At 43.0% G+C, this 22,225-nt stretch overlaps 1 protein-coding gene across 2 annotated transcripts in view; it reads right to left on the bottom strand.

The window, feature by feature from the left end:
* Nucleotides 1-4,082: 4,082 nt before the first annotated feature.
* Nucleotides 4,083-22,225, bottom strand: part of LOC130276295 (Wilms tumor protein 1-interacting protein homolog) — a 60,262-nt gene continuing 42,119 nt past the window's right edge. For both annotated transcript variants that reach the window (XM_056525466.1, XM_056525467.1), the window contains 4 exons: nt 21,170-21,300; nt 19,570-19,621; nt 17,475-17,543; nt 4,083-7,180 (listed from right to left, as the gene is read on the bottom strand). In XM_056525466.1, coding sequence (XP_056381441.1) covers nt 7,028-7,180; nt 17,475-17,543; nt 19,570-19,621; nt 21,170-21,300 — 405 coding nt within the window. In that variant the 3' untranslated portion in view covers nt 4,083-7,027. The remainder of the gene's footprint in view (nt 7,181-17,474; nt 17,544-19,569; nt 19,622-21,169; nt 21,301-22,225) is intronic.

The raw sequence follows: 22,225 nt of genomic DNA, 5'->3' as shown, positions 1-22,225 counted from the left end.
TCCAGCATATACGGTGCATTACGGTTTAGTACGGTTTTTAGTGATACGTTTCCTTAAAAAAAAAGTGACACGGGAACTGGATTGCAAAAACATGGTGTGAACCCACCCTTAGTCATGTGCATATGAATGCGCAAATACTATGGTCACTGGAGACCCTAGCGTCTGCATTTGTACATTCCTATACACATGGCGGTGTGTGCAGAGAATTTCACCCTAGTGTCTGTACACACTAGGGTGCAATGCTCTGCACATACCCCCATGTGTATAGCAGTGTGCACACTGCAGACTCCATAGCAGTGTTTCCCAGACAGGGTGCCTCCAGCTGTTGCAAAACTAGAACTCACAGCATGCCCAGAAAGCCTTTGGCTGTTTGGGCATGCTGGGAGCTGTAGTTTTGCAACAGCTGGAGGCACCCTGTCTGGGAAACACTGCTATACACATGGGGGTATGTGCACCCTAGTGTCTGTAGTACAGGCTAGGGTCACCAGTGCAATGCTCTGCACATACCCAGGCCCCATGCACACTATGGGAGAGATCTATCAAAATCTGTCTAGAGGAAAAGTTACCCATAGCAACCAATCAAATTAGTTTTCATTTTTCAGAGGCCTTTTTAAAAAAAAGAAGCGATCTGATTGGTTGCTATGGGCAACTCAGCATCTTTTCCTCTAGACAACTTTTGATAAATCTCCCCCTATGCCCACATTTATACATTGAGCTGAGATCAGGATTATCAGGGAGTCCTTTACAGTGGAAAATACAGGCACCTTGGCTGGTGAGGAGCAGGATAGGTCCTCCAGGGTAGGCTCCATAAAATGGTGGCCGTTCTACGCCATGTATTACCAGTCAGCTAGGGGATGGGAGGAGACACAAGAACAGGAAGCCTATAGCAACCAATCACATTTTTACCAAAGTGTGTGTGTGTTATATATATATATATATATATATATATATATATATAAATAAAATAAAATAAATAAATATATATGTAATTTAGGGCTGGGCGGTATAACCAAGTGTGTGTATCACGGTATTTTTGAAACTTTTGGCGGTTCTACGGTATATAACGGTATTTCCTCCTCCTTCCCTTCCCCCCCCCCCCTCTCCCAATTAAATATCAGCCCAGTGCTGCCCCAATCAGGGTAAATACATGTCACCCGCAAGCGCTGCCCTCCTCATTCTGTTTGTTGCAGGCTGCCAGCGCTGACACTCTATACTGTGCGGTATCCCTATGCCCGGGCTGCAAAAAGGTTAACAAAATAAACTAACGCATGTTCCTACGTCGGCTTTATGCTGGGGACGGGAACGTCGGAGAGCCGTCAGCCTATCACCGGCCGCAGCAATGTTCCGCCTCGGCCGGTGATAGGCTGAGCCCACTGTCATATAAGGAGCTCTGGCCGGCTTCTTACATGACAGTGGGCTCAGCCTATCACCGGCCGAGGCGGAACATCTCTGCGGCCGGTGATAGGCTGGTGGCTGTCCAACGTTCCCGTCCCCATGAAGCAGGTGAGGCCGGTACCGGACCAACTGGAGGTGAGTTAAAGTTTATTTTGTTTATTTTTTGCAGCCCGGGCATAGGGATACAGCATAGGGATACCGCACAGTATAGAGCAGTGGTCTTCAACCTGCGGACCTCCAGATGTTGCAAAACTTCAACTCCCAGCATGCCCGGACAGCCGTTGTACTTTTGCAACATCTGGCGGTCCAGAGGTTGAAGACCACTGGTATAGAGTGTCAACGCCGGCAGCCGCAACAAACAGGAGGAAGAGGAGGGCAGCACTTGCGGGTGACATGTATTTACCCCGATGGAGACAGTACTGGGCTGAAAATTAGGGGGGGGGGCAGAACAGCACTTGCCGGTGACATATGAGTAGTGGGGACAGCGCAGCGCTGATAATTCATTCATTCCCGAGGGGGAGGGGCCAAACCGGTATTGAGGTATGGGTTAAAATTCATATCGTGCAGCACAAAAATTTCAGTATTCGGTATGAACCGGTATACCGCCGAGCCCCAACATTTATTTATATATATATATCTATATATATATCTATCTTATGCTTTGGTAAAATGTGATTGGTTGCTATAGGCTTCCTGTTCTTGTGTCTCCTCCCATCCCCTCGTTGACTGTAATTTACCTCCTTGCTGCCCCCAATAACGGTCTTCAGCCGTCTCCCACATTCTGTGGCCTGACACGTTAGGTTATGTTCTGAAGGTGGAATGTCTGCACGGAAACTTGCCAGTTCCAGGACCGCTCAACAATGCATTTCCTTGCGGAATCCGCAGAAAGAATAGACAGTTCACATGGCAGAATTTCCGTGCAGAATTCCGCCGAGATTCGCTGCCCATTGATTTCAATGGCATTCTGCAGTCCCATTCATACATCGGAATTTCCAAGGCAGGCATTGGGCTGAATCCCATCAATAGGGCTTGAATTTTGGAGTTCTATGTTCTAATAACACAAACTCCACTGCAATTCCACCAGAATTACATTCATCAGGCTTTGCTGAATTAAATTTGTGCAGAATTGCAGAAATTCTGCTGTGTGAACATAGCCTAACACTGTGCTGAGCGTATTGCCGGCTGCAGCGATGTCCTACCTCGGCTGGTGATACACTGAGCAGCAGTGTGATGTAATGGACCCAGTCTTCTTTTAGGAGCACAAGCCCATCACCGGATGAGACGAGACATCGATGCGGCCGGTGATAAGCTCAGCGCAGTGTAACATGTTGTATCCCATTATGTGGAAGAAGGACAGAACTTGATATCTGCAGCATTGAGGGAGCGGAAGGAAGGTAAGTTAAACTGTATAATGCTGGATAACCCCTTTAAGGCCCAATCCAACCTTTCTGTCTCCAAATCTTAGGCTAAAAGGTGTCTGACCCCTTAGGAATAGATCTGCAATAGCCCACATTCCACTTTCAGCAGCCATTGTAGGTAGAATACACTGCTTTCGGGCAGTAACCCTCCCAATAAGGTATCTTTTTGCTAATTCTCCATCCTTGAGCTGCTGGTTGGACATAATTGAAAAGGTATTGATTTCTAACTTAGGCTGGGTTCACACCATGTTTTAAGCAATACAGGACCGCATACAACTGGGGGAGCTAAAACCGGGCGCTCCCGTATGTAATGTATTTCAATTAGCCGACCGAAGTGAAATGCTGACTTTGGTCGGCTCATTTTTGCCCCGTATGTGGGTTTCCCAACCGGACCTAAAACCGTGGTCTACCACTGTTCTAGGTCCGGTTAGAGAACTGTATACGGGGCAAAAAATTACATACGGGAGTGCCCGGTTTTAGCTCCCCCAGTTGTATGCCATCCTGTATTGCCTAAAACGTGGTGTGAACCCAGCCTGATGATTTTCTATTAGTCCCTTTTTCCTTAGCTACTTCTTATTTATACACCTAGCTAGGGTGAGGTCTCCTCTGTGCGTTCACACTGTACTCGAGTAATTCCTCTTGAATTCTCCGCTCCAAATTAATGCACATCTTCTCTGCCCATTGACTTTAATGTTTTTTCTGCTGTCCTGTTCACACTGCGGAAATTCTGCTAGCAGAATTCCAACACCCAATTCCTTTCCTCTTGAAGAAAGAACATGTTCATTCATCAAGCGGAATCCGCGAGCAGAATCCAATAAAAAAAAAATTCTGCCCCGTTTTCGAGCGAAATTCAGAAAAGTAGATTAAATAGCCTCCTCCTTCACTCCTCTTCATTTCCGCATGATGGATAAAATGACAGAAGGCAACAATTTCCTGACCAAAATTATTCCTCGCGAGTTCCTCAGTGTGAACGCACCCTTATAAAGAAGAGAGCTGCAGAATTAGCTAATAAGCTCACAGAAGGAAATACCCCATTACTGCTGTTAGGACTAAGAAACCTTAATCTGTTATTCCCCAAGTATAGTTCCAGTCATTGGGGATATCTGCTGTATGAAGGCATTGTTGCTGATGTCTGTTGTGACTTGATGAGAAATGCATTGTATGTTTGGGTGCACTGTTGCATATTAATGCAGAGACAAGTGTGTGTACTTGGTCATTGTTGGTTCCGGACAATACTTTATACCCCTTGCAATAAAACAAGCAACAACATAAACTACAAAAAAGTGTTTATTGTAAAAAGCAGATTATAACAACTAGGGTTTAATGAGGCGTCTGTTTAACATTAAATAACTTATGATATCAGTATCGCTCCCTCTGATAAATAAATCTACATTTCCCTGTTTTTTTTTCCACTTTTTTTTTTTATTTCTTAATCAAGAGAATCAAACACAGATAATAAAAAATAACCACAATTGTTCTAAGGGAACTAAATAACCAAAGCAACAATTTATACAAAAATAGCTCAGCTAATCCCGTTGGCTTGCCTGCGTCGGACTACGTAGGCGATACAAGGGGTGGCGGCTCCTACTCCGCTGGTCCAATAATAATAAATGCAAAAACTATATTCTCTCAAAGAAAATGAAAATAGATTTCTTAAAAGGAAAAACTTAATTTAAGTCACTTATATTCTACAGTTAAGACATTAGTTACAGTAGAACCATTCAGGACATAGCCTGTGGGGTTAAATACTGAGACGCAGGCGTTCTATGATCCACAATTAACCATTGAGACGCCAGTCGCATCTTATTGTACTGTAATAACCAAGGTTCGTTGACTTAACGTGTAACATGGGGAAAGTGACCAAAAACAGACTCTGCAACCACGATGTCACAGGTTACTTATGCTGTGGCCACACCCACCATCCTTAACCCTCCCCCCCCCCCCCCCAAGCCATTACAAAGCTGCCCCAGCTGGATAACCTGAACCAGAGGTTCACCCCAGCAGCTGCCATCTTTATCGAGCTGACCGGCAGCTTGTAGAAACTGTGGCAGCCATTTTGTCTAGGAAACTGATTTAGACCTAAACTTCAGAGGATCACACCCATGAACATTTGGGGGGAGATTTATCAAAACCTGCATAGAGGAAGAGTGATGCAGTTACCCATAGAAGCCAATCAGATTTCAACTTTTATATTTAAAGCAATCTGATTGGTTGTTATGGGTAAGTACACCACTCTTCCTCTACACAGGTTTTGGTAAATCTCCCCATGATCCTTTTAGGATTAAGTCCATGCCTCCGGATACTTATTATAGGTGCGATCCTCCAAAGAAGAGGTAAGCAACGCAGTGCAGTCAGCTGAGAATATCAGTTGGTCGCAACACATAAAAGCCATTTACAATCAGAAAATTTCTTTAATCCAGCACCTGATAATCCATAAAGGGTGAACTGTGGTGGTATGTGACGCCATTCCTAGAGAATAAAGCTCTCCTGGGGTGACAAATTCTTCACTCCTTCCATGCAAAGTATGATGCTAGATTAAAGGAATTTGGGACACATGAGCCTGCCTTAGTCTTGTGTCACACAGCTCTGGATTATGACATTTGTGACAACAGCAGTCAGAAGGCGGCTGAGTCCGTGGTGACTAAGGCACTGAGCTGGTACAATATGGAAACATTCACATCTATCTCATATATACAGAGTAGTCCGCAGCGCAGTCCATAGTGTTCATTCCAGTGTCAGGGACCTCCATTAGATTGTAAGCCCTGGTGGCAAGATCCACAATTGGCAATAAAACTACCGAGAGACAGTGTGAAGACTTTTTGCACTGTTCTGCCCTATGACCCCGGTCATGTGACTGTACAGCCATGGTGGCAGCAACAAGAAACCAGATATACTGAAAATGCATAAATGCTAAAAACTGAAAACATCATCTTTTTGTTGTAGGTTATCTGTGCAGGAAGAGGGGAGACATGGGGGTTAACTCAATGATGGCGGCTCTGAGTGTTAGGCATTATATGTCCAGGCAGACAGGGAGGGACTGGAAGAGATTTTTCCAACCAAAACTGGGTCAACTACGGAGCAGAAGGCCTCTGCATGTCAAGAACCCTCAAAGCCATCTCCAGTGCTCTGTGATAAGGTAATCTCCCAATACATGGTGTCTGTTCATGGACTGACCTGTGACTTGTGGTCATGATACTCCTCAACCATCTACAATTAATTACTTTCTGAGGAATTATAAAGCAGACATCACAGGTCACTGACTAAAGTGGGGGAGGGTCATTCCTAGAAATGAATCTAAAGGCTTAAACACTGATACTGATGGACTCCAATCACTGCATGCCTTAGTGTAATGGAAATAAAGCTTCATAACAATCACAGCTAAACACTGGTTGCTATAGGAACAAGAACTGTTTTGCTATTTGAGGGATTGTAATAATTTTTTTCCCCACTTTCAAGACCTCTGCTTGCTGTCAGTCAATAGGAATACAACAATGAATGATTCATTTACAGGCGTTTATTAGAAGCCTCCATGTTATTACCTTCTGTGGGTGACATGTGGGCTTGTTGCTATTAGTCACCAGATACAGTATCAACCCTTGATGATATCCAAAAAGATTTGCTGTTAAGTTTTTCCTATGATAGTCGCTTCTACTTGGGTTCGGTTAGTCATGTGACAGGTAGAGGAACATTTCATCATAGCACAGAGAACTGGATCTGAATTTAGCAGCTTCATCTCTGCACGGAAATCACCCAGCGTGAAGATTGGTTGTTACATAGGATTTTAATGGCTATCAACCACTAGGCACAAGAAGAGCTCACAGCCAATCAGACACAAGCGTTGGGGTTTTATATCTCACTGCCAGGAAGTTCTGCAGCAGCAGTGGACGGTACGTGAGGGAACTTGGCTCAGAATGCTCTCCTCCCCTAGAATCCTGTCCCATCAGAAAACCAGAACAAAATGTCTGCCTACAGTGTCCCGGCATCTGGCAGAACACAGGTTAATACAGGTTAAGTGCTAATTCTCACTACTGGAGAGCCGCATTCTTACGTCCTGGGGATGAGCATCAACCGGACAATAAATAATTTCAATAAATCCATCTCCGGCTCTGTAGAAATGTATTGTAGGCACAGGCTCTGTCCCCTCATATTTGTACATAGGGCACCTGCCGCTGGTAGAATACAGGGAGTCACTTTCCTCCATTGGATTCTTTGCCTCACAGCTCAGTGACGTGCATGGGGTAGTTGGCTGGGTGCGGAGGAGGAATGTTCACACTGATGCGTCTGATGTGGCAGCCGTGGCACAAGAGATGTCCCTGCAGTGGGTAACAGCGGTGGCCTTCCTCATCGTTCAACTGAAGGTGACAGTCCTACACATAGAGAGAGGTTATCAGGGTAGAACAATGCTTATCAGATACAGAAACAGCCCTCTGCTTTATATGCTGGAAAGATCAAATGTATACAGCACATTTAGAAAGTTTTCATAATGACAATGTGAAAACAATGAGATTTATGTAATTTTATTAAAAAGAGCACACATTTAACGCTTGGTTATGACACATGAAATTCCCATCTCTTGTGATCATCTCAGATGTTTCTACACCTGGATCTGAATCACTGGTGATCAGAGAGTCATCGGGAAGAGACAGCCCTGTGTATAGAATATATAGTTCCCATGATCACAGTGGCCTCAATCCTTTAATGGTGAGGAGGCCAGCTTTAGGAAGAGCCCTGGTGTTTAAAGTAATAGGTGAAGGACCTTGGAAAGAGGTGACGAATATCTAATGGTCACTTTAGCTGAGCACCAAAGATCCAGTGTGCAGATTGCAGAAGATTTACCATAACTGGAGCACTTCATTAATCTGTGCTTTAACCCGTTCCCGCATTATCAGGTTCATGGTGATGAGGGCTGACTCCCCCCCATGGCCACGTACATGCACCTGATAATTGTAAACTGTCTCAGTGCCGCCGGGTGCTGTGACAGTTCACTGAGCTCAGATGTGCTGCACAGCCGAGCGTCCCTGAAGTCAGCCAGGGACCAGTCACAGTGATCACTGCTATTGGTCTGTTAGTACAGATAGACCAATAGCAGCGATATTGTAGGGGTCTCCTCTGTTGCTTTACAGTGAAGTGATCGGAGGAGAGGAGGGCCCCGTCTTCCCTGCTGCGCTCCGATCATGAGTTAACCCTGTAGACATTGCAATCACTGTGACCACAACGTCTATTAAGGTTACAGAGGGAGGGAGCGCCCTCTGTTCACAAACAGCGCTCTGCAAAGTGAAAGCAGAGCGCCGCCGAGTCTGATCTGCTATCCTATGCCTGTCCGTGTGAAACTGACAGACGTAGACACAATTCAGTTGAATATAGATGTGTACTCCACTGAATTGTGTATGATAGAAAGAAAAAAAAAAAAAAATAGTGGTGCTAAAAAAGTGGGGGAAAAAAAAGTAAATAAATATATTATATACCCAAAAACGTCAACATGTCCCGGAAAAAAAAGGCTTCACACAACTGCGTCAGAGAAAATAGTTATGACTCACAGAATATGGCGACTTAAACATTTTTTTTTTTTATACAAAAATAGTTTTTATGCCATAAATGTACTCAAATATGGTTGGTATTGCCATAACTGTATCCACCTGTAAAGATAACATGCCATTTATACCGCATGACGAACGACCTAAAAATTGTATAAAAACCACAGAATAGATTTTTTTTATTCACAGTTGTGCTCATGAGTTTACATACCCTTGCAGAATTTATTATTCATTGTTCAGAGAAGATGAATGATAACAAAAACTTTTCTGTCACTCATGGTTAGTGATTGGCTGAAGCCATTTATGGTCAAACAACTGTGTTTACTCTTTTTATATCCTAATCACAACACAAACCACCCAAGTGACCCTGATCAAAAGTTTACATACCCCAGTTCTTAACCCCTTAAGGACCAGGCATGTACTCATACGTCCTGGCGAATTTCGCATCCCGCCGCGCGGGTTGCGAAACCGGACGCCTGCTGAAATCGTTCAGCAGGCGTCCGAGGCAAACGCCGAGGGGGTTCTGAGACCCCCCCATGTCGGCGATCGTAGAAAATCGCATGTCAATTCAGACATGTGATTTTCTGCTATTCCGGGCTGATCAGGTCTCTGGTAACTCGATCACCCGGAAAATAGTGATGATCTGACCTGTCAGTGACAGCCCCGATCATCTTTCAGGGTAGGAGTGAGGTCGCAGTGATGCGATCTCCTCCTATCCCCTGCCATTGGTCAGAACTGATTCTGACCAATGGCAGAGCAGGACAGTGGGTTGCCATGTCAACCCCCCATTCTGCCCACTCCTGGATGTCAAGGGGAACATGGGGAGAAGATGGAGGTCGGTACCTGGAGGAGAAGATGCCTGGGAACAGCTGATCGTCGCTGGAGACTCCTGGGTCAGGTAGGGAAGCGACATGGGGGGGAATGAAAGTGAAAGTAAAGTGATCTTTACTGTGGCAACCACTAGGAAGGCCAAACTGCAACTCCCAGCATGCCCAAGACAGCCAAAGGCTGTCTGGGCATGCTGGGAGTTGTAGTTTTGCAACATCTGGAGGGTCACAGTTTGGGGACCACTGTTACGATAATCGCGATTTTTCATTTGCCGATACAGAATCGATTCAAAATATTTTTGAATCGATTCTTTTAGGGATGTGGAATTTTTAATAAAACGCACTTTATCTTACCTGCCAACGAGCCCCCGGAGCTCCGGTACAGGTGTTCGGTCCCCGGGCTGTATTCTTCTTACTTCCTGTTAGTCCGGCACGTCACATGGAGCTTCAGCCTATCACCAGCCGCAGCGATGTCCCGCCTCTGCTTGTGATAGGCTGAAGCTCCATGTGACGTGCCGGACTAACAGGAAGTAAGAAGAATACAGCCCGGGGACCGAACACCTGTACCGGACTGTACCGGAGCTCCGGGGGCTCGTTGGCAGGTAAGATAAAGTGCGTTTTATTTTATTTTGCAGCCCGGACGGGATAACATGAGAAAAGTGAGCACCGGAGTACTAGATCGCCGCTGTCAAAGCTGACAGCGGCGTCTATTGGGATCTATGAATGCTCCCAGGTGGGCGATATATCGCGATGTATCGTCACCTAGACGGTATCGCGATATATCGCGATATATCGAATCGCCACACTGGTATCGCGATTCGAATCGAATCGCCAAATTCTTGGCGATTCACACCCCTACTGCCCAGGCATGCTGGGAGTTGTAATTCTGTAACACCTGTCCCTTCAGATTTAGCAATTTTCATGACATTTTTGAAAATTGCTGCTTTACTTTGAAGCCCTCTAATTTTTTCAAAACGTAAAAATATGTCCATTTTATGATGCCAACATAAAATAGACATATTGTATTTGTGAATAAAAATAAAATTTATTTGGAATATCCATGTTCCTTACAAGCAGAGAGCTTCAAAGTTTGCAAAATTTTCATGAAATTTGGGGATTTTTCACCAAAAAAGGATGCAAGTAATGTCGAAAATTTACCACCAAAATAAAGTAGAATATGTCACGAAAAAACAATCTCACAATCAGAATATTCGGTAAAAGCATTTTAGAGATATTAATTCTTAAAGTGACAGTGGTCAGATGTGCAAAAAAACGCTCTGGTCCTACAGTGAAAATTGGCCTGGTCCTTAAGGGGTTAATACCATGTATTGCCCCCTTTAACATCAATGACAGCTTGAAGCATTTTGTGGTAATTGTGGATGAGGCTCCTTATCTTCTCAGATGGTTAAGCTGTCCATTCTTCCTGGCAAAAAGTCTCCTGTTCCCCTTGCCTGAACTGCACGTTTGAGGTCTCCCCAGCGGAGTTCAACGATATTGAGGTCTGGAGACTGAGATGGCCACTCCAGAACCTTCACTTTATTTTGCTGTAGCCAATGACAGGTCTACTTGTCCTTGTGTTTTGGATCATTGTCATGTAGGAACGTCCAAGTACGTTCCATGCGCAGCTTCCTGATAAAGAGCCTCATCCACAACTACCACAAAAGACTTCTAGCTGTCATTGATGTTAAAAGGGGCAATACACGGTATTAAGAACTGGGGTATGTAAACTTTTGATCAGGGTAGTTTGTGTTGTGATTAGGATATAAAAAGAGTAAACACAGTTGTTTGACAATAAAAGGCTTCAGCCAACCACTAACCATGAGTGACAGAAAAGTTTGTGGGTTATCATTCATATTCTCTAAACAATGGTTAAAAAAAATGTACCCCAGAATAGTACCAATGAAAGCGTCAACTTGTATCTCAAAAATATTTTTGCACCCCAAGGCCTCTGCAACTTTATATGATGCCAACAAAATATCCAAAAACTAAAAGGCCCCAAAAGCCACACAGCACACCTTCATGTGTGAGGCCTATGTGAGAGACACGTAGCGCACAAAGGCCACATATGGGATATTTCTAAATACATCAGAATTCGGGGAATAAATCTCGAGTTGCATTTCTTTGTGAACACCTACTGTGTAAGGATAAGTTTCCACTTGGTTTTTTTCTAGCACTTTTTGGATAGCTGCCACTGCAGTTTTTGAGCCAAAGCCAGAAGTGGCTCCATAAGGGAGGAGAATTATAAATCCTTCCTTTATATGTCATATTCCTTTTGAATACACTTCTGGCTTTGGCTCAAAAACTGCAGTGGCAGATATCCAAAAACTGCCAGAAAAAACACAAGTGGAAATTTTGCCTTACAGAAGAAAATGGATTGAAATGAAAAATCTGCAAAATTCCGCCTCCACTTTCATTTCTGTGAAATGCTTAAATGGTTAATAAAGTAGTCAGAATGACATTAAAGAAGTTTAAGGGGTGCAGTTTATAAAATGGGGTGATTTATGAGGGTATCTAACATAAAGGCCCCTTAATTCCACTTCAGAACTAAACTGGTTCCTGAAAAATCTAATTTTGAAATTTTCTTAAATCTGTAAAATTACTGCTAAACTTAAAACCTAACATTCTAAAAAAAAAAAAGTAAAATAATGTTTATCAAATGATGGGAACATAAAAGTAGACATTGTAGATTTAAATTAATTTGGTGCTCTTTGCTGACACCTCTTGTCCATGTCAGGAACTGTCCAGAGCAGGAGAGGTTTGCTATGAGAAATTGTTCCTGCTCTGGACAGTTCCTGACATGGACAAGAGGTGTCAGCAGAGAGCACTGTGGACAGACAGAAAAATTCAAAAAGAAATCAACTTCCTCTGTGTTATACAGTAGATAAGTACTGGAAGGATTAATATTTTTTAATAGAAATAATTTACAAATCTGTTTAACTTTCTGTCACCAGTTGATTTTAAAAAATGTGTTCCACCGGAGTACCCCTTTAAGTAGGGATCGATCGATATCGATTTTTTAGGAGCGATACCGATAATCTGTGACCTTACAGGCCGATATATCGGAATATCGGTATAAGTTATTGGCTAAGTTATCGGCTATTTCTCCCCACCCGGCCCCGCAGAAGCCACTGCAGATCAATGATTTAAAGCGGGTGCTTTTAAATCAATGAACTGCAGCGGCTTTTGTTGGGCCAGAGACCGCCGCCCGCTTCTCTCCCCCTAACTGTCCTGGGGTCCTCCCAAGTCCAACCACCACCGCCGCTGCCCCATTGCCTCCCCCATCCCCGGTTTTATAATTACCTGTTCCCGGGGTCCGCACTACTTCTGGCTCCGGCGGCGTCCTGAGCTGTCACTGTGCGCACTGATGGTGACGTCGTGTTGACAACGTCACTCGTCATTGCGCTGCGCAGCTCGCAGGACGTTACAGGAGCCAGAAGTAGCGGGAACAGGTAATTATAAAACTAAGGTAATTGCCGATACCGATAATGTCCAAAATCGTGAATATCGTCCGACATTGGCCAAACCGATAATCGGTCGATCCCTACCTTTTTAAGGTAAAAAAAACAAAAAAAAAGGAGTAAAGGGGTTAATGAAGAGTGGCCAGAAAGGTGCCACAGGAAAGCCCATTTGGACTCTGCAAAACAAAAACTGCTAAAGGACTGTAAGACACAAGCCTCTTTGGTCTGAAAACAAGATTGAACTTCCTAGCCTCAATTGTAAGTGTCACGGCTGAAGGAAACCAGGCACTGCTAATTACTATTCATAAAAATAAATAAAAAATTAAATTCCAGGATTTTTCTCTTATAAAATATAGAGCTTCTTGTGTATGCCTTGTGCTTAACTGTTTTAAGAGATGTGGCATGCATGAGATTTGAGCCATATTCATTGCACACAGAAATGACTTTCTAATTTTGCCTAGATTTCCCATAAATCCTCTGGCTTTGCAGAGAGAAGGTGTTTAGCCTGGACCCTAACAACCCGGCTAGACCCAACTTATAGGTGGGTTGGGGTCAGTTCACAATATGTGCAGTTTGTATGCATTTTCTCAAAGTAAATTTTTTTTGAGAAATACCATGAGACAAAATACTTTTGAACTATAAATCACAACGATGCCAATTTTGACTATGTTCACAGGTTGTATTTTTACAGCATTTTTGTAGGGTGTTTTTTTGCTGTGATTTTTCCAAATTTTGGTAAAAAATATGCATTTGTACTGCAATTCGTGCAATCACTGTTAGTGTGTCATTTTGTCACAATTTAGGAACAATTATATGAAAAACGCAGAAAAAATGCAAAGTACAGGAGGTGTATAATTACTATATATATCCTGATCACATAAAGACAGCAGCAGCATACAGAGTGAGCTGGGAGGGGTCTGTAAGCTGATAGGAAGGATCTGATAGCTGATTGTCATCCTGTAGTCCAGGACTGACCACTTCCTCAAACACCATAATCCGCTGGTTTCTGTTGCCCAGACAACCCCTTTAATGTGTCACAATGGTATAGCAAAGCAACTTACTAATAGTGTTATGCAAAGTGAACGGATCATCCATTTCAGCTGTGGTTTCTTGTAAGCTGTCACCCCCCCCCCCCCCCCCCCCCTTGTGTCAGCATAGGACTGCTGGCAGGCAGGAGTGGCAAGCACCCGCACAGCTTATAAACCTAATGACTGCTGAGAACGGGATCCTGGCTGCCTTATCTAATTAGCCATGATGAGTTGTAAAAAAAAACAAAACAGCCCTCTCCTTCACTAGGGAGATGGGGGGAAGGTCTGCTCAGACTGTCATGTCACAGCTTACAGGAAGAAACCACAGCTGAAATGGATGATCTGTTCAGTTGGGATAATAACATTAATAGTAAGTTACTTTATACATTTTGACACCATACAGGCTGTTTCTGCCACTGTACAACCCCTTTAAGCATTGTGTTACAGTAATGAAATGCATAGCTGCAGTTGTACTGGTATAACACATGGCACTGTATGACTAATGATAGTAAGTGTGCATGATACAGGGGAGGAAGGGGTAACACATCCACAGTGCTTCTTTAAACCCTTAAAGGGGTACTCTGCCCCTAGACAGGTTATCCCCTATCCAAAGAGCTGGCACTGAGGCGTTCTTGAACACTGAAGCCAACACTGACGTCACGCCACTCCCCCTCAATTCATGTCTATGGGAGGGTACACAGCAGTCACGCCCCCTACCATAGACATGAATGGAGAGGAAGTGACTCTGGTGGTCACCCGTCATAGGGCACGGAGCACAGTTCGCTTTGTGCATCGGATTACAGAATGCCACCCCGGGGAGTTCCACCAGCCGGACCCCCACGATGAGGCTTTGGATAACAAATAATATGACGGGGTGGAGTACCACTTTAAGTACACAGACCATTTTGGCCCTAAGGACACAATTTTTTTGTTTAAAATTGCCCTAATCTTACCCCCTATAACTCTCAAATTTTTCTGTATTGTGTTCATACTTTGCGCTTTTGATGCGCTTTTCATGTGATTTTTTCCAAAACTGCAGGAAAATGGCACTGCTATACAATAAAATGCATCATGTTTACAGCAAATCCTAGTAACAAAAAAAACAAACCACTACAATATGCAGTAAAAAACGCAACCTGTGAACATAGCCTGAAGACTTTAAGTCCTCTTAAAACATCAGCGCCAAAAATAAGGCTCTCTACTTGAGATGTTTTAAGAAGAATCACCAAAGAAAAAAGCGGCTGTGTATGATATCTATGGCCACCCAATCATCAATGCCAAAAATAAGGCCACAGAATGGAGTAATGTATATAAAAAAAAATCACACTATCTTTATTGAACATGTAAAAAATACACACAATGTTAAAATACAATGATATACACAAATGGTAAAGCAGAAAACCAAACAGAATAATAGAAGGGGCATCTCATGCAAGTGGTCATAGTAGTCAGAGGTCACAGGTAAGTATGATAGGTAGAGATGTACTTATCACTACAGATAAATACTAGAAAATACTGAAGGAACTGGATAAAAGTACATTTCTACCAATACAAATGCATGAACAAGGGAATAACACAGTAAAACTGTGCACTCTGCTGCGAGATACCTCACCTCCTGCCCCGAACGCACGTTTTTGCCCTTCGTTTTGTCAGGGGGCGTGTACCAAACATAGGACTGTGGAGGGTGTGTATGTATATATATATATATATATATATATACATACACACACACACACACATAGGTAGCCAAACACGTCTCTATCCACCAATTGCCCATTTTTCCCTCCTGAAGACGCTACAGATGTAGTGAAACATGTAGAGGGGGCATTTACAGCATTTTAACTAGCGGAAGTTGGTGTGCTATCTACGGTGGTACTGCAGCCCACCTGGGACACTTGATACATACACAGTGGCTAACTGTATATAATCCAAATACTATGATAAAGCACACCAACCCGTGATTTTAAGTGAACACACTCATCATTTAATATACACTCATTATTTAATTCTAATTTGAATACAAATAAAAGTTAAGTTTTAGGGGTGGGATTTAATAAGGGTATCAGTGACCCTGGGTTTCCCAGGGTCAAAGGTGTTTTTTTGGTTATCCACCAATCACACACACACTCATTAATGTCAGCTATGTTCCACATTAGGTTACCTACAGGCAGGTGAGCGGGAATCCCTGCTAACATAATGCAGCTAAGTCCGCAAACTAAGTCCAAATATGCCGAAACGGCGGAGCTGTTGGAGAATGTCAGTGAGGCAGAGGGGGAGCGCTGTGTCGCCGTCACGTGATTGGAGATCACATGATGTGAGTACACAGCGCACCATCTCTATAGTACGGGCTGAGCCAAGAATCGCTCATTAATACCTATTCATTATTTAGTTTCTTACTCTATCTCTATGAATTGGCCATTCTATTTCTTAAACTTACCTTTTGATCTATGTTTTAGTAATATATATATTTTTTTACCATGCTTCCATTTTCTTCTGGCATCTGCAGAGTTAATGCTGCACAGTGCTAGCCTATCCCTTATACCTCATATCCATGGTCCGCTCACTTTGACAGCACGGCCGATCACATGATCACCATGCAGTTTGGTCATGTGATCGCATACTGATGACATCCCCTGGGCGACGTCTCTCTGCTTGCTGGTCTGAGCGATTTTTAGCTCCGCCTGTACTATAGAGATGGTGCACGGTGTACTCACATCATGTGATCTCCGATCAGTGCTCCTCCTCTGCGTCAATGACCTTCTCCAACAGCGCCACCATTCTGATGCCGTTCTAGCATATTTTGGACACAGATTGATGACGTCAACCTGTAGTTTGCGGACTTAGCTGCATTATGTTAGCAGTGATTCCCGCTAACCTGCCAGTAGGTAACCTAATGTTGAACATAGCTGACATTAATGAGTGTGTGTGATTGGCTACCTATGTATATACCCCCCACAGTCCTATGTTTGGTACACGCCCCCTGACAAAGCGAAGGGCAAAAATGTGCGTTCGGGGCAGGAGGTGAGGTATCTCGCAGCAGAGTGCACAGTTTTACTGTGTTATTCCCTTGTTCATGCATTTGTATTGGTAGAAATGTACTTTTATCCAGTTCCTCCAGTATTTTCTAGTATTTATCTGTAGTGATAAGTACATCTCTACCTATCATACTTACCTGTGACCTCTGACTACTATGACCACTTGCATGAGATGCCCCCTCTATTTTTCTGTTTGGTTTTCTGCTTTGCCATTTGTGTATATCATTATATTTTAACATTGTGTGTATTTTTTTTACATGCGATTTCTTTTTTTTATTCCATTCTGTGGCCTTATTTTTGGCGTTGATGATTGGGTGGCCATAGATATCATACACAGCCTCTATTTGTTTGGTGATTCTTCTTAAAACATCTCAAGTGTGAGTAGGGATCAAATCACTTTCGCCTCATGGCAATAAACACTTTAAATAAGAAAACACACCAAAACTGCACATAATGTGAACTGACCCAAAACCCACTGAGTCTCAGCTGTTTAGGATGCTAGAGACAAGCCAGGTGATTAGGCTGATCTCAGATGAATTGCCGTCATTACGCTCCACCTCCCACTGCAAAGCCAGAGGATTAAACAGGATAAAACAGAAACAAATATTGCCCAACCCATGCCTGCCACATCAGCTAAAACAGGTAAGCACAAGACATACACAAGAACCTCTGCATTCTCTATATAAGTAAGAAAAATCTGGAGCGCTCCTTAAAGGTAAAAAAATACATATGTATTTTCTGGCATGAACCAAGATAATGCAGGTACGAGGGGCTCCTACCTCACAGTGATAACACTCCACATGGTAATCTTTATCCATGGAAACCACTCTGATTGTTTCCTCTGACCCCTGGTGAAGAAGGGAGAAAACAAGTGAATGGAGGTGACTCTTTCGTCCTGCAATCCTCCCCATCTTTTTATCATCCCCCTGCAGTGAGCAGAGTCAGTAACAGTTCTCCAGGAAGATGGACAACTCAGCATCTGACCTGTGGAACTCTGCACTGAAAGCAGAACAACTGCTGCAGGTGGATTGAAAGGTCAAATTTTCTGCACAATTATCAGCAGTAAATCTGACCAGTGTGAACTTAGCCTTACACATGCCGGTTGAATTGTAGAACAAAAAAGAACTTTCCACAGCGCTGGTCGACTGGTGCAAACAGGAGCTAAGACATCTGGTATAAGGCTAAGTTTCTACTTGTGTGTTTTTTTCAAACCAAAAAACGCAGAACAAAAAAAAAAAAAAAAAAAAGGATGGAAGTAGTGATGGAAAAATTATTTCACCAAATTTCTATATATTTTATAACAAAATTTAAATTAATTGTTAATAAAGTGTGTGTGTTTCATTTTTTCTCAATTTTTTTAGGTAGTACTACTACTCCCAGCATGGAACAGACTGTTCCATGATGGGAGTAGTAGTACCTGTACTAAGAGACATATCGCCCCAGGTGTCAGTCGTGACACCCGATGCGATCGTCCATAATATAGCGAAGAGGCTGTATACAGCGCCCACATCTCTGCACTATACTCCGACCAGTGATGTGAATAGAACATAAAGATGAGTTTATTTAGCACCAACAACGCATTTTTAGTCTGTAACAGACTCTTTGTCCGGATAGTGTATACCTAGGTATGCACAAGCCTGGCGAAGAATCAGTTACGGACTAGAAATACGTTGTTAGTGCTAAATAAACTCATCTTTAGGAATAATACCAAATGTCTTGGCTCCTGTTTGACCCAGTGGACCAGCTCTGTGGAAAGTTCTTTTTAGTTCTACAATTCAAGTGTGCTTTACGGGGAGAGCCAAGCCTCCACCAGATTAACTACAGCAGGTCCCCATTGTGATAATAGAGGTCTTAATAGGTGTTGTGCTGTGAGCGCAACACAACTAGGTAAGTGCAATTCTATGCACTTATGTTATATACAAATCTGAATGTACTTCACTAGGGGCGCGTTTTCTCTTTTCCCCCCCCCCCTGTGGTTACAAATGCCGGTGTCATGTATGGAAGAAGGGTAATTTCTCTTGCCATCAGTGAATGGAAACATCTTTGTTTACATCCAAAAGTTGAAATACCACCTGGACTAGTCCTGCTCCCACTGCTAAAGGCTTGTATCCAGACAATCCTCTGTGAGGTTAATATCCTGGGCTCCAGACTATCCCTCCACTAATATAGAATCAGAAACTATGAGGACAGGAGATAGTTTTGTGCTGCTGTTTTAAAGGGGTACTCCGCCCCTTAACCCGATGTCTGATCATTCATGTCTATGGGAGGAGGCATGACTGCTACGTACAAGCCATCACGGCCCCTCCCATAGACATGAATGGAGGGGACATGGTGTGACATCACGAACGTGGAAGCTCCAAGCTTCTGTATTCCAGACGCCGCCCCTGAGATCGTGGGGGTCCCAAGTGGCGAGACCCCCGTGATCAGACATCTTATGACCTATCCTTTGAATAGGGGATAAGATGTTTTTCGGCAGAGTACCCCTTTAAGCTTGGGCTACACTTCACATAGTGTTAGTAAAATGTGTGCGATTAATTTCTGGTCACAAGTTGCCTTTGACCTTAATGCATGTTGCATGCGATTTGGCTATATTTATTACAGCCAAATCTTAACACTAATAAAATTATGCAACAGCAACTGGCAGCAGAGTAGCACAAATTATTTTGGTCACAGAGTGTAGCCCCAGCCTTAACCTCACAAAGGAATGTCCACATTGATACAATAGAACAAACCACTTATTACCAGTTTACAGCCCCAGAATGTAAACCAGAATCTTTTCATTCACTAACAGCATAAAGTATATTGTTTCAGAATATTTGATTATATAATAAGAATGCGGTGTGAGCATTGGTCAGAGATGGTTGTGGACATTACCTGCGCTGGGAGGATTGGCTGACTGCACGAGGCACATTTAGGTGCAAAAACTCTGGAAAAAAAAAGACAAATTATTACAATAGAATTCAAGAACCGCAGAAAAGATAAAATGCTATGTATACCTTTACAAAATAAATTTCACCCCATATGCTATTGTTCACCTTAAAATTAAAGTTGCACTTAATAAGCTACCAATTGTTTATTGCAGTGTAAAAGTTCTTTCTTCTGATCCCCCACATTAAACATGCATGCGTGACTGAGTATGCAAAAGTTCTCAATGGGGAGACAGATGCTGCCAGACCCTTCTGTGGTGGTGTGTATCCAGAAGAACACTTGGGCAGATCGCCTGACACTTCTCTATGATTGCTGTTAGAAGAGACGGGGTCACCATACATCAGATATCAGTGCAGGAAAGGAGGACAGGACTGACATAAACCTGGGGTGGCTTTGTTAAGCACTGCATTAGATGACTAGCATGTAGCACCATAATCGGTGGTTGCTGCTAACCTCTAATGCGTGGCCTGCTTTAGTTTAAGGCTGCAATCTTTATTACAGTTTGCTGTCTGTTCCATTTCAGACTTTTTTCCTATTGGATGTCTCTTTCAGTAACACAAGATAGTACTGCCACCTTGGCTGGTTGTATATATGTGCAAAGCTTTACAGCAGTACAGTTTTCTTTTAACAGCCTTCTCTACCTTGTACCGATGACACTGAGGGGTGTGCTATCCTGCACATTCTCCTTTCTGTCTGCACTTGTACACAGCTTCTGCAAACTGTCTTATGTATGCTTTCCTCCAATCTATACTAGCCCATGTGCTCTGCCCTTCCTAAAGACTTGGATGCTTTTAGCCTCTACTTTTGGAAAAGGGTGGAGGAGAGCAGATAGCTGATCCAACCAGGAGCAGTGTGCTGTTGGATCTACAGCAGGACAGCTGGTCATGTGAAATATATTTACAGATTCTACAGAAGCAATGACATGATTTATAGAAAAAATTTTTTTTTTAATGAGATCAATAAACTGGTAAGGTTTTTTTTTTTTTTTTTTAAATAATTATTTGCGGTTTATAGCCTTTAACATGAGCAAGGCAAGCTGTATACATATGCAATGTATACATTCCCAACATAAGGTGTCGGCACTACACTGCAATAACTTGGTTAAAAATAAAAAAACACACAACAGAAGAGTGATGAAGGGAGGAAAGTAATTGAAGAGCTGCCAAGACTCGAGGGGGGTGACAGGTTTTACCTCTCCTCCTTTACATGCAGCAGTAGAGCTTCCTTTATTCAGAGGGTTTTATGCCTTCACATGCAGCAATACAGCTGCCAGTACTCAGCAGTGTGGATGGCAGGTTCTAAGGTTCTAAACTTTGATCCTCACGTGGTGGCAGGTCGCCTTTTCACATATAACAGATATTCATGTACACAGCATGGGAGGTAAATTCTACTGCTCTTCCCTCATATGTGGCACTCGTGCTACCAGTGCTCATTTCATCATGAAGCCAAGTTATAACCTTCCTTCCTCACACGCAGCAGTAAAGCTGCCTGTATGTCAAGATTATGGACGTCAGGTTTTACCCGTGACACGTGGAACGGTTCTTACGTGTGATAATCTTTGACACAATAGATATTGTTCTCCACATCCACAGTGAAGGGGACTCCATCCAGACACTCATTGCAGACCACACACCGGAAGCAGCCAGGATGGTAGGACTTCCCCAGAGCTTGTAAAATCTAAAATAAATAAATAGAAATGGAGATTAGTGATGTGGTACACAAATTAGTGATAATTATCATCTGCGTTGCACCCATTATTACTACCACAATAATAACTAAACAGCAGCAATATTTTTTGGGGTAAATGTTGGTAGATCTTGGCCCCGATTTACCAAGAGTGTAGTGTAGTTGTCTTTATGGGTTTTGTTTCCCAACAGGTATTTTTCACGGTATTTACAAATTTTTCCCAACGTTTTGCCTTTTTTTTTATTTTTTTTTAACAACTGCTCTGAGCTGTTTGTTTTCCAGAGCTCAAATACATTAGTAATTATGTTGGGATTTCTCAAAACTGTAAGGGATATGCCCCCTTTTTACGTTTTTTGAATAGAATGGAGAATCGGTCGGGTTTTAATTTTTTTGGTCGCAAATCCTGGACAACGAAGCGTGCAACACAATTTGGGTTCAAAGCCCAAGAAAAAAATTCACATTAGTAAATAACCCCCATTGTGTGTAAATACATGCTGAATACTTGATGAACAGCACAGACCCCAATATAATAAGGAGTCTCCAGACACCCTCGTTGTGGCACAGGGAAGGGGATGGCAGATCTCATCCTCTAGTGCAGTGTTTCCCAAGCACAGTCCTCGAGACCCCCCAACAGGTCATGTTTTCAGGATTTCCTTAGTCTTTCACAGGTGATATAACTGTGGTGAGTCTGATTTACTGTCCATAATTATATTATATTGTGAAAGACTAAGGAAATCCTGAAAACATGACCTGTTGGGGGTCTTGAGAAACACTGCTTTAGTGGAATGTGAAGGCTGAACCCTTACAAGTCTGCACACATACCGCAAATACTTTACATGTGCTGGATAGTTGGTTGCTAGAAGCTGACATAACGCACACTTCAACAGGTCAGGTCACGTATCCTCAGAGCGTGCTA

Source organism: Hyla sarda, chromosome 6 (assembly GCF_029499605.1).
Source record: "Hyla sarda isolate aHylSar1 chromosome 6, aHylSar1.hap1, whole genome shotgun sequence".
Lineage (NCBI taxonomy): Eukaryota > Metazoa > Chordata > Amphibia > Anura > Hylidae > Hyla > Hyla sarda.
This window is presented reverse-complemented; position numbering and strand designations above follow the sequence as displayed.